Source organism: Monodelphis domestica, chromosome 3 (assembly GCF_027887165.1).
Source record: "Monodelphis domestica isolate mMonDom1 chromosome 3, mMonDom1.pri, whole genome shotgun sequence".
Lineage (NCBI taxonomy): Eukaryota > Metazoa > Chordata > Mammalia > Didelphimorphia > Didelphidae > Monodelphis > Monodelphis domestica.
The window spans coordinates 10,854,815-10,866,438 of record NC_077229.1 but is presented as its reverse complement, the minus strand read 5'-3'; the positions used below and the strand labels follow the sequence as shown (position 1 = coordinate 10,866,438).

General features: G+C 40.3%; 1 gene segment (V, D, J or C); it reads right to left on the bottom strand.

The window, feature by feature from the left end:
• Nucleotides 1-9,148: 9,148 nt before the first annotated feature.
• Nucleotides 9,149-9,654, bottom strand: LOC100619996 (immunoglobulin lambda variable 4-69-like). The segment is given in 2 exon segments: nucleotides 9,149-9,480; nucleotides 9,609-9,654. Coding segments are annotated over 2 exon segments (378 nt in total).
• Between the last annotated feature and the right edge of the window lie 1,970 nt (nucleotides 9,655-11,624).

Sequence of the window (11,624 nt, the reverse complement as noted above, 5' to 3'; positions counted from 1 at the left end):
GACTGTCAAGCCACACTTTTTAAAGTGATGATAGATAGATAAAAAATGACCAAAAATTAATTGAATGTTAATCTTATCCTAAAGAATAACTAAGATTCTTTATCATATAGCATAATATAATAATTATTATAATCCCATTCTATTAATTTATTATAATATGCAATATAAATATATTAAATAAAATTATACCATAATATTAATTAAATTGTATTTTAATAATAAAATAATTAATAAGAAGTGAGTCAAAGAAAAAATTTAGAGAAACAATCAATAATTTGTTAAAGAGAATGGCAATGAGGATATGGCATGCCACAATTTATGTGACCCAGTGAAAGCATTACTTAGGGAGAAATTTATGTCTCTAAATACTTACATTAATAAAAGAGGGAAAAAAAATCAATGAACTGGGCATGCAATTAAAAAAAACCAGAAAAGAACAAATTAAAAATCTCTAATTAAACATGAACTTGGAAATCCTGAAAATCAAAGGAGAGTTTAATGAAATTGAAAGCAAGAAAAGCATTGAAGTAACAAATAAAAAATGATGATGGTTTTATGAAAAAAAAAGATAAATCTTGATTTAATTTAATTAAAAGATAAAAGAAAATGAATATTGAAAATGGAAAAGGTGAACTCATACTCATGAAGAAGAAATTAAAGGAATTACTAGGAATTGCTCTGCTGCCTATATGCAAATAAATCAGATATCCTAAGAAAAATAGATAAATATTTAAAGAAATATTAATTGCCCAAATTAACACAAGAATAAATTGAATACTTTTTAAAAAATCTCAAAAAAATTAAATTGAACAAAGTATCAATGAATTTGATAAGTAAATTACCCTGAACCAAAGCTGTTCTCAAGTGAATTCTACCAAACATTCAAAGAATAATTAGTCCCATATAACATAAAGTACATGGGGAAATAGTAGAAAAGGAATTCTATGAAACCAGGAAGAAAAACAACGGAGAAAAAAGCAATAAAGTATTCTTCCTAATAAATATTGATGTAAAAATTTTAAATAAAATACTGACAAGGAGAATATGGCAATGTATCAAAAGGATCATACACTATGACCAGGTAGGTTCTATACAAGGAATGCAAGGCCAATTTAAGATAAGGAAAATTATCAGCATAATTGACATACCAGTAACAAAATCAACAGAAACCAATTCATCACCTCTCTAGATGCAGAAAAATCTTTGACAAAATACAATACCCATTCCTTAGAAGACCATTGGAAGAAATGGAGCTTTCTTTAAAATGATAAATGCCATCTATCTTAAGCCATCAGGAAATATTATTTGTATTGGAGATGACTTGAAAGTCTTCCCAATAATATCAGGGGTGAAAGAAGGATGTCCATTATCACCATTGCTTTTCAATATTTCACTGAAAATTCTGGCTATATCAATAGGAAAAAAAACCAACAAATTGGGTAATTAGAATAGGCAATGAGGAAACAAAGCTATAGTTATAAATGACATGATGGTATACTTATAGAATCCCAGAGAATCAACTAAATAATCAAAACAATTAATAACCTTAACAAAGTTTCAGGATATAAAATAAATCCATAGAAAGCATCACCATTTTTACATACCACAATTAATTCTAGCACCTAGAAAAATAGAGACATTCTATTAAAAATAACTGGACAATATAAAACACTTGTGAGTGTACCTACCAAAAAAAAATACAGCAGCATCATGAAAACAATTACAAAACAATATACAAAATAAATTCAGAACTAAAAAATTAAAAAGAAAAACACATGAATTGCTCATCGATACGCCAGGCCAATATAAGAAAAATGGAAATACTGCCTACATTTGAGTTACCTATTCATTGTCCTACAATAAAATTAAACTATTATTTTAAAGAGCTAGAGCTCTAGCTGAACCAGATATCAAACTGAAGCAGTAATCATCAAAATATTCTGGTACTGGCTAGGAGTAGTAGATCAGTGAAATGGTCTAGATAATCAACACACAGTACCAAATTATTAAAGTAACCTAGTGTAATGTAAGAAAGAGAGATCCAGGGGGTTGCAATGAGAAGTCAAGCTGAAGGAGAGATCAGCTGAAGAGCAGCGGAGGAGTGGCAGAGGGAGAGAAGCTGCAACTGTCAGTCTTCCAGCCTGGGAGGAGGAAAGGAGGTTTTCCTGGAAGCTGAGAAAGAGCCCATTGATTTGGGACCTGTTATTCCTTCTGGGACCCCAAAATACTTCCACTAGGACTCTTCAAGAACAACTACCTGACTTCTAAAGGGGATTTTGGATTTGGACTCACATTGGCCATCCAGATCTTTCCTTGAGATTTCTCTCTCTCCCTGACCTGTTCCTAGACTCCTGAATTAAAAGCTAGGTAGCTGAGGAATAGAGATCAACCAGCAGCTCTTCCTGGAGTGTGTGTGTGTGTGTGTGTGTGTGTGTGTGTGTGTGTGTGTGTGTGTTTTGTTAATTTTTTATTTAAAAAACTAGGATAGCTTCACTATCCATGTCATGGTAATCAGGACACATGTAAAATACTTACAATACATTAAATTCCCAAAAGGTACCAAAAAAGTACAGTAAAATTAACACTTCCATTGCTGGAAATGTATGGCACAAATAATATAAAATAAAAAGGTGAAAAAAAGGAGGCATTTTCATCTGTACAACCAGAGCATTGCAGAGATCATGTTTGAGCCAAGAGGCTGAGCTGGGCTTTAAAGCAGATTCTCAAAATTATTGCTATTTAACCTATTAATAAATCCATTCATTAATATCTTGCTTAAGACTGGCATTTACACACCACACACTGTCTAAGACAACTAGGGATCTGTAAATATTCAACATGAAAGACATTTTCCAAGGGGGAATTTTAAATAAGATGCACATTAAACAGGCCATAGAAAGTTTGCAAAGTTTAAATTGGTACATAATTTTAATGTCCACCTAGAGTATTTCCATATAAAACGTGTTGTAAACCTTAAAATTTCTTAGACTTATGAATGTTGGAAATTTCCCCATTTCCAACATTAGGTAGAGAGGGTCCTTCTCCTCCCTACCTAAGACTACTTTAGGACAGAAACCTTTTGCTAAACAATGGAAAGGGCTTTGACTTATGCTTAAGCATAGAACAGGAAGTTCTTTGAGTCATGATTGATTTTAGAATTGATACAATAGAGATACTTGGAATGACAGAACCAGGTCTTGGAAAATACAATTTCCACCCTACTTAGAGTAACAGGATTTAGAAGGGCTGCAGCAGAGGATCAAGATTTAATTATTTGAGAATATGACCTTCAACAGACATGTGCAAAGGGGCAGACCTCTGGGTGGTCCTGGGTTAAGCTAGAGCCACCATTGGCACAGGGAAGACATGGACAGTGATTGGTAGATGTGAGAACTGAGGGGAGGGAACTTAGATGGTTTCCTTAAAGACAGTGGGGTCTGAGGACCGAGGAGGAGGTTTTTGCTCTGAACGAGGTGGCTCTGGGGTGGTTGGAGAGGTTTTGCTCTGAGAGGTTGTGCTCTGAGAAGCTTGCTCTGAAGGAAGCTGGAGGTGGAGGCCCCTGAGACTGTTTCTCCATTTTGGTCACGTGAGTGATAGGGACTGATCTCTTTTCTTTGCCTCAGCTATCTAAGGGTTTGGGCCTTTTGGCCCAGCCTAAACAGAGGGGGTATTTAAGCCCTATTTCCTTCTCTCTCTCTCTCTCTCTCTCTCTCTCTCTCTCTCTCTCTCTCTCTAATACCTTTCTTCCTCCTGTTTGTAATTAAACTCTATAAAAGGTTGACTGCTGACTTGAGTTTTCATTAAGGAATTACATAGCTGAATTCCTTGGCGACCTTAAATTAATATATATCAGTCTTTAAAGTGATTTCCTTGTCACAGTGTGCAGACCCTCTGAACACTGAGCATGCCGCTGCATACCGCACAGGACTGCCTCAATATGGCTTATAGTTATTCTGATGCCCACCACCATGCCTTGAAGTATTTCCATAATTTGTACTGCCCTGACTATAGTCGTAGCCTGGTCCATAGCAGTAATAGCCATAATGGCAGTACTCGTAGCTGCTGTAACCGCTATAGCCTTGCTGATAGCTGTAGCCCTTGGTTTCCCTATCCTTGATTCCAGTAGAACCACCTCCAGCTGGAGGAATGTTCAAGTCACTCAGATTTGAATCCAGAGAACGTGTGTGTGTGTGGGGAGCAGCCTACCAGAGGAGACCAGTCTTAGGGTTTCCTACTCCCAAATTTCCTTGCCTGACACCCCTACCTCTCTTTCCCTGTGTGAACCTAAATAAATTGTGTACTACTTTAGAATTAGGTCTGGTTAGTTTCTGACGCTAGGAAAGGGGACAGAAGATTTGGGGAGAATCACATCTCTCCCCAAAAAGGGAAGGCTAGCTCAGGATTCTAGGGATCCAAACTGCCTTAGTCAAGGAACAACATCTTTCCTTGATAGTGGGGTGACCCCAGGTTTCTGAAGGGAAGTGACAGTGGGTGTCCTCCATCTCCCAGAACAGAATAGTTCATCCATAGACCAATGGAAAAGGGAAGAATTTATGATCAAACAAGATGTAAAGAACATTATATAAAGCAAAATGGATAAATTGCTGTTCCTCTAAGAAGAAACTCTGTCTCTAAGCTTTAAGCAATTTCTTTGTGCTTCACACCTGGAATGATCTGTGTCTTTTGACTTTCTGCAAGTCTTAGCTAAAATTCTATCTTTTTTAGGGACCTTTTTTTTTCATCTCCTCTTCATTATGGTTTCTTTCCTCTACTAATTCTGAATTGTATTTTCCAATTTACTTTGTAGATAATTTACTTTTATGTATTTGTTTTCTTTTTGTCTCCACCAATTGATTGTATCTTTGGGGTACGCAAATGCTTAATAAATATTCATCGATGGTCTCACAATGTTTTTTGCCTCCTTTTTAGGGAAGGTAGATCAAGTTTATGACTTTAAATGTATTGCTATCAAATTTCATCTTCTTCAATAATTCATTGTAATGTTCTAATCTGTCAAGGTCTTTCTTTTTTTTTTAAAGATTATTTTATTTGGTCATATCCAAACATTATTCATTGGAGACAAAGATAATTTTCTTTTCCTACCCCCCCACCCCCCACCTCTCCCATAGCCAACGTGCGATTCCACTCATGTGTTCTTGATTTGAACCCATTTCCATGTTGTTGGTATTTGCATTAGAGTGTTCATTTAGAGTCTCTCCTCAGACATGTCCCCTCAACCCCTGTAGTCAAGCAGTCGCTTTTCCTCAGTGTTTTTAACCCCACAGTTTGTCCTCTGCTTGAGGATAGTTTTTTTTTTCTCATAGATCCCTGCAGATAGTTCAGGGACATTATAAACTCATTAATGGAGAAGTCCATTACGTTCGATTGTACCACAGTGAACAATGCTCTCCTGGTTCTGCTCCTCTCATTCTGCATCATTTCCTGGAGGTAGTTCCAGGCTCCATGGAATTCCTCCACTTTATTTTTCCTTTTAGCAAAATAGTATTCCAGCACCAACATATACCACAATTGTTCAGCCATTCCCCAATTGAAGGGCATCCCCTCATTTTTCAATTTTTGGCCACCACAAAGAATGCAGCTATGAATATTCTTGTACATGTCTTTTTTCTTATTATCTCTTTGGGGTACAAACCCAGCAGTGCTATGGCTGGATCAAAGGGCAGACAGTCTTTTGTCTCCCTTTGGGCATAGTTCCAAATTGCCCTCCAGAATGGTTGGATCAATTCACAACTCCAGCAGCAATGAATTAATGTCCCTCCTTTGCCACATCCCCTCCAGCATTCATTACTTTCCTTTGTGGTCATGTTAACCAATCTGCTAGGTGTGAAGTGATACCTCAGAGTTGTTTTGATTTGCATCTCTCTGATCATAAGAGATTTAGAACACTTTTTCATGTGCTTATTAATAGTTTTGATTTCTTTATCTGAAAACTGCCTATTCATGTCCCTTGCCCATTTATCAATTGGAGAATGGCTTGATCTAGCTCTTTGTAAATTTGCGTAATTAAACCTTTGTCAGAGGTTTTTATGAAGATTGTTTCCCAATTTGTTGCTTCCCTTCTGATTTTACTTAAATTGGTTTTGTTTGTACAAAAACTTTTTAATTTGATGTAGTCAAAATTATTTATTTTACATTTTGTGACTCTTTCTAAGTCTTGCTTGGTTTTAAAATCTTTCCCTTCCCAAAGGTCTGACATGTATACTATTCTGTGTTTGCCTAATTTACTTATAGTTTCCTTCTTTATGTTCAAGTCATTCACCCATTCTGAATTTATCTTGGTGTAGGGTGTGAGGTGTTGATCCAAACCTAATCTCTCCCACACTGTCTTCCAATTTTCCCAGCAGTTTTTATCAAATAGTGGATTTTTGTCCCAAAAGCTGGGCTCTTTGGGTTTATCATATACTGTCTTGCTAAAGTCATTTACCCCCAGTCTATTCCACTGATCCTCCTTTCTGTCTCTTAGCCAGTACCAAATTGTTTTGATGACCGCTGCTTTATAATATAGTTTGCGATCTGGGACTGCAAGGACACCTTCCTTTTTGTTTTTGTTTTTTTCATTATTTCCTTGGGTATCCTTGATCTTTTGTTCTTCCAAATGAACTTTGTTATGTTTTTTTTTTTTAAATCAGTAAAAAAGAAAATTGGAAGTTCAATGGATATGGCACTAAATAGATAAGTTTGGGTAGGATGGTCATTTTTATCATATTGACTCATCCTACCCATGAGCAGTTAATGTTTTTCCAATTGTTCAGGTCTAGTTTTAGTTGTGTGGAGAGTGTTTTGTAGTTGTGTTCATATAGTTCCTGTGTTTGTCTCAGGAGATAGATTCCCAAGTATTTTATTTTGTCTAAGGTGATTTTGAATGGGATTTCTTTTTCTAATTCTTGCAGCTGAGATGTGTTGGAAATATACAGGAATGCTGATGACTTATGTGGGTTTATTTTGTATCCTGCAACTTTGCTAAAGTTGTTGATTATTTCGATTAGCTTTTTGGTTGAATCTCTAGGATTCTTTAAGTAGACCATCATATCATCTGCAAAGAGTGATAACTTGGTCTCCTCCTTGCCTATTTTAATACCTTCAATTTCTTTTTCTTCTCTAATTGCTACTGCTAGTGTTTCTAGTACAATGTCAAATAGTAGAGGTGATAATGGGCATCCTTGTTTCACTCCTGATCTTATTGGGAATGCATCTAATTTATCCCCATTGCAGATGATGTTAGCTGGTGGTTTTAGATATATACTGTTTAGTATTTTTAGGAATGATCCTTCTATTCCTATGCTTTCTAGTGTTTTTAATAAGAGTGGGTGTTGTATTTTATCAAAGGCTTTTTCTGTGTCTATTGAGATAATCATGTGATTTTTGTTGGTTTGCTTGTTGATATGGTCAATTATGTGGATGGTTTTCCTAATATTGAACCAGCCTTGCATCCCTGATATAAATCCTACTTGATCATGGTGAATGACCCTTCTGATCACTAGCTGAAGTCTTTTTGCCAGTATCCTATTTAAGATTTTTGCATCTATATTCATTAGGGATATTGGTCTATAGTTTTCTTTCTCTGTTTTTGACCTGCCTGGCTTTGGAATCAGTACCATGTTTGTGTCATAAAAGGAATTTGGTAGAACTCCCTCTTTGCTTATTATGTCAAATAGTTTGTATAGTATTGGGATTAGATGTTCTTTGAATGTCTGATAGAATTCACTTGTGAATCCATCAGGCCCTGGGGATTTTTCTTAGCGAGTTCTTTGATGGCCTGTTGGATTTCTTTTTCTGAGATGGGATTATTTAAGAATTCTATTTCTTCTTCTGTTAGTCTAGGCAGTTTATATTTTTGTAATATTCATCCATATCGCCTTGATTGGTATATTTATTGCCATATAATTGGGCAAAGTAGTTTTTAATGATTGCCTTAATTTCCTCTCCATTGGAGGTGCTGTACCCCTTTTCATCTTTGATGCTGTTAATTTGCTTTTCTTCTTTCCATTTTAAAATTAGATTGACCAGTACTTTGTCTATTTTGTTTGTTTTTTCAAAGTACCAGCTTCTTGTCTTATTTATTAATTCAATTGTTCTATCACTTTCGATTTTATTAATTTCTCCCTTACTTTTTAGGATTTCTAGTTTGGTTTTCTTCTGGGGGCTTTTAATTTGTTTGCTTTCATGTTTTTTATTTGCATTTCCAATTCATTGATTTCTGCCCTCCCTAATTTGTTAATATATGCACTCAGGGATATAAATTTTCCTCCGAGTACTGTTTTGGCTGCATCCCATAAGGTCTGAAAGGATGTTTCACCATTGTCATTTTCCTTGATGAAATTATTAATTGTTTTTATGATTTGTTCTGTAAATAACCAATTTTGGATTATCATATTATTTAATTTCCAATTAATTTTTGATTTGGCTTTCCATGTACACTTACTGATCATTATTTTTATTGCCTTGTGATCTGAAAAGGTTGCATGTATTATTTCTGCTTTTCTGCATTTGTATGCCATGTTTATGTGACCTAGTTTATGGTCAATCTTTCTTAATGTACCATGTGGTGCTGAAAAGATGGTATATTTCTTTTTGTCCCTATTTATTTTTTCCATATTTATATTAACTTTAATTTTTCTAAGATTTCATTCACTTCTTTTACCTTTTTCTTATTTATTTTTTATTTGATTTATCTAAATTTGATAGTGGGTGGTTCAGATCTTCCACTAATATGGTTTTACTGTCTATTTCCTCCTTCAATTCTCTTAGTTTCTCCATTAGAAATTTGGGTGCTATATTATTTGGTGCATACATGTTGATTAGTGATATTTCCTCATTGTCTATAGACCCTTTTAACAGAATATATTGACCTTCCCTATCCCTTTTGATCAGGTCTATTTTTGCTTTGGCTTTGTCAGATATCATGATTGCAACTCCTGCCTTCCTTTTATCAGTTCAGGCCCCAAAGGTCTTACTCCAACCTTTGATTCTGACCCTGTGAGTATCTATCCGTCTCATGTGTGTTTCTTGAAAGAACAGCTGACTCTCCCCTAGCAGCACCCTGGCCTTGCTCAAGAGCCTGGGGACAAGCGAGAAGCTGCCGCAGGCCTGACAAGGAGGTTTTTGTCCCACTTCCTCACTGAATGTATCACTGTGTAAAACCATAACTACCACCACTGCTATAGTATGTCTGACAGAAATAATCGGCTTCATCCTCAGGCTGGACGTTGCTGATGGACAGGAATCGGTTAGTCCCAGATCCGGAGCCAGAGAAGCGCTCAGGGATCCCGTCGGCCCTGCTGATACTTCCATCACTGCGGACATACAGGAGGTACCGAGGGGCCTTTCCTGGGATCTGCTGGTGCCAACCAACATAATAACGACTGTACCCACTGCTCAGGGTGCAGGAGAGTCTGGCCGAGCTCCCCAGGGCTGCAGAGGCAGAGGGAGGCTGAGTCAGCACAGCCTGGGAGAGGGAGCCTGCAAACAGAGAGACTCATTAATGACCCTGAACAAGGAGGAAGCCAGAAGGTGCTTTGAGATCCTCCTGAGAGGCAAGAACAGGGAGGGAGGAGGAGGCCAAAGGGGAGGTCTGGGATGGTCCTGACCTGAGCAGAAGGTGAGCAGTGAGAGACAGACGAGAGGCCAGGCCATGGCGAGAGGACCCGAGAGCTCAGCTTCAAAGAGCTCCCAGCTGAGTCTGGCCTCTCTCAGCTCCCTCTTATTCTCTCCTGGTTACCCCGTGATGGTGGCTGATGGGCAGGCGGGGATTGATGCAAATCTGCTCCAGACTCCTCTAGACCCCACCTGCATCCTCTCTTGGGGTCCCAGGGGGGCAGCCCTTCATGCAGGGGGGTGTTTGGGGTCACTTGGCCCAACCCAGCTGAGACGTCTCCCAGGAGTGATCACAGGGCTCAGAGCAGTCACAGGCTCAGCCAGCTGGGCTCACCCCTCCCCCAACACCTCCAGGCTGCCCAGGCCCTCCCTGCCTGCCCAGGACCAGCCCCACAGCATCCCCTGCTGGCTACAAGACCCACATCCAGGTCACAAGGAGGCAGAGCTCAGGGCCCCCAGGCAGAGGAAGGTCTCTGCTGCCTCTTCTGTTCATCCCACCCAAAGGTGGAGCCTCCCTTGAGCCCCAGCCTGAGGCACCCAGAGCAGCCCCTGAACTCAGCCCCTTCCCTGGCCTGGCCTCCTGCCCTCAGCACACTCTGCTAGCAGGCACTGATCCAGGCCCAGTTCCAGGGCTAGAAATATTGGCCTCTCACTGGGCAAACGTTCTCCTTCCCTGGCCATAGAGCCTTCCCAGAGCCCAAGCCCTGCCCACTGCCCCATCCCAGCCTGCTGGGGCTCCTGGACTACAGGAAACTCTGCTCTCTGGTTCAGGCCAGCCTGTCCTGTCTGCCATCCTCATTGAGCTCCCCAGGCCCAGCTGGGCTCAGCTTCCAGGCCTTCTGGGCTCCCCCACAAGCCCGCAGGGTCAGCGTAATAGAAATCACAAGGACTGATTCAGTTTGACAACCAGATTCTGGAAAGCTGCCCCACCTTGCAGTGACTCTGCAGGTGTGTCTGTGCGGCCTTCTGGCAGGGGCTGGAGAGGTCTGGGGGAGGCTGTCCAGAATACCCTGTGCTGGCGTGTCTTGAATGCAGGACTGAAGCTGAAAGAGGCCAGTCAGAGACTCTGAGGAGGAGAGGAAAAGCCTGGCCAAATACAGGAAGCTGGTCTCTACCAGGGCTGGAGCTGGTGTTCTCTCCTGGGCCTGACAGGGGGATCTGGGCCTGCTGCCCAGAGGGAGCATCGGCACCTAGAAGGGACGGGAAGCCCGGGGATCTCTGTCTGTCTGTCTGTCTGTCTGTTTGTCTGTCTGTCGTCTGTCTGTCTGTCTGTCTCTGTCTGTCTGTCTGTATCTCTGTCTATGTCTGTCTATGTCTGTTCCTGTATCTGTCTCTGTCTGTCTCTGTATCTCTCTCTCACTTTTACTAATAAATAATTGTGAATTCATATCCAATCTCCAGGAACTTTACTCATCGCACTCCTCAGGGGACTTTGGGCAGCCTCTCTGCTGAGTCTGGGGCCATTATTGTCAGCCCAGTATCCTGAAGGAGTCCCTGAGGGAGACCCAGACCCTGCCTAGGGCCATCTGCATGGAGGTGGGATGAGATCTCTGTCTCACTTGGATCTCATTGCCACAAGGATAGGGATTTGGCAGGGAACAGCGAGGAAGAGCTAAAGGAAGGCAGAGGGGAGTGATGGACTGGACTCGGAGCCAAAGCCTGGTCAGGCCTCCAAAGTCAATGCTGAGAAGAAGCCAGAGACAGGCACAGCCTTGCTGGGGAGGTCAACAATGGCTGCAGCCTTTGCTCAGCCTTTCCTGGGTCGGAGGCTTCCCAGCAGCCCAGCCTGGCAGCCCTTCCCAGAGGAATCGGCTCTTTGCTCTCTGCTGTCATTAGACCGGATTCTGCTCACTATGGCAGGAGGGGAAGCCCTGGCAGGAGCTGCTGTGAGCTGTTGGACCCTCTGAGTGACTGTGGAAGGGAAACGTCCTGGAGGGGTCTGGCACCACCTGCACAGAGAGGTGTCGGGACACCCAGTGCCATTAGCTGGTGGAGTCAGACCTTTGGGG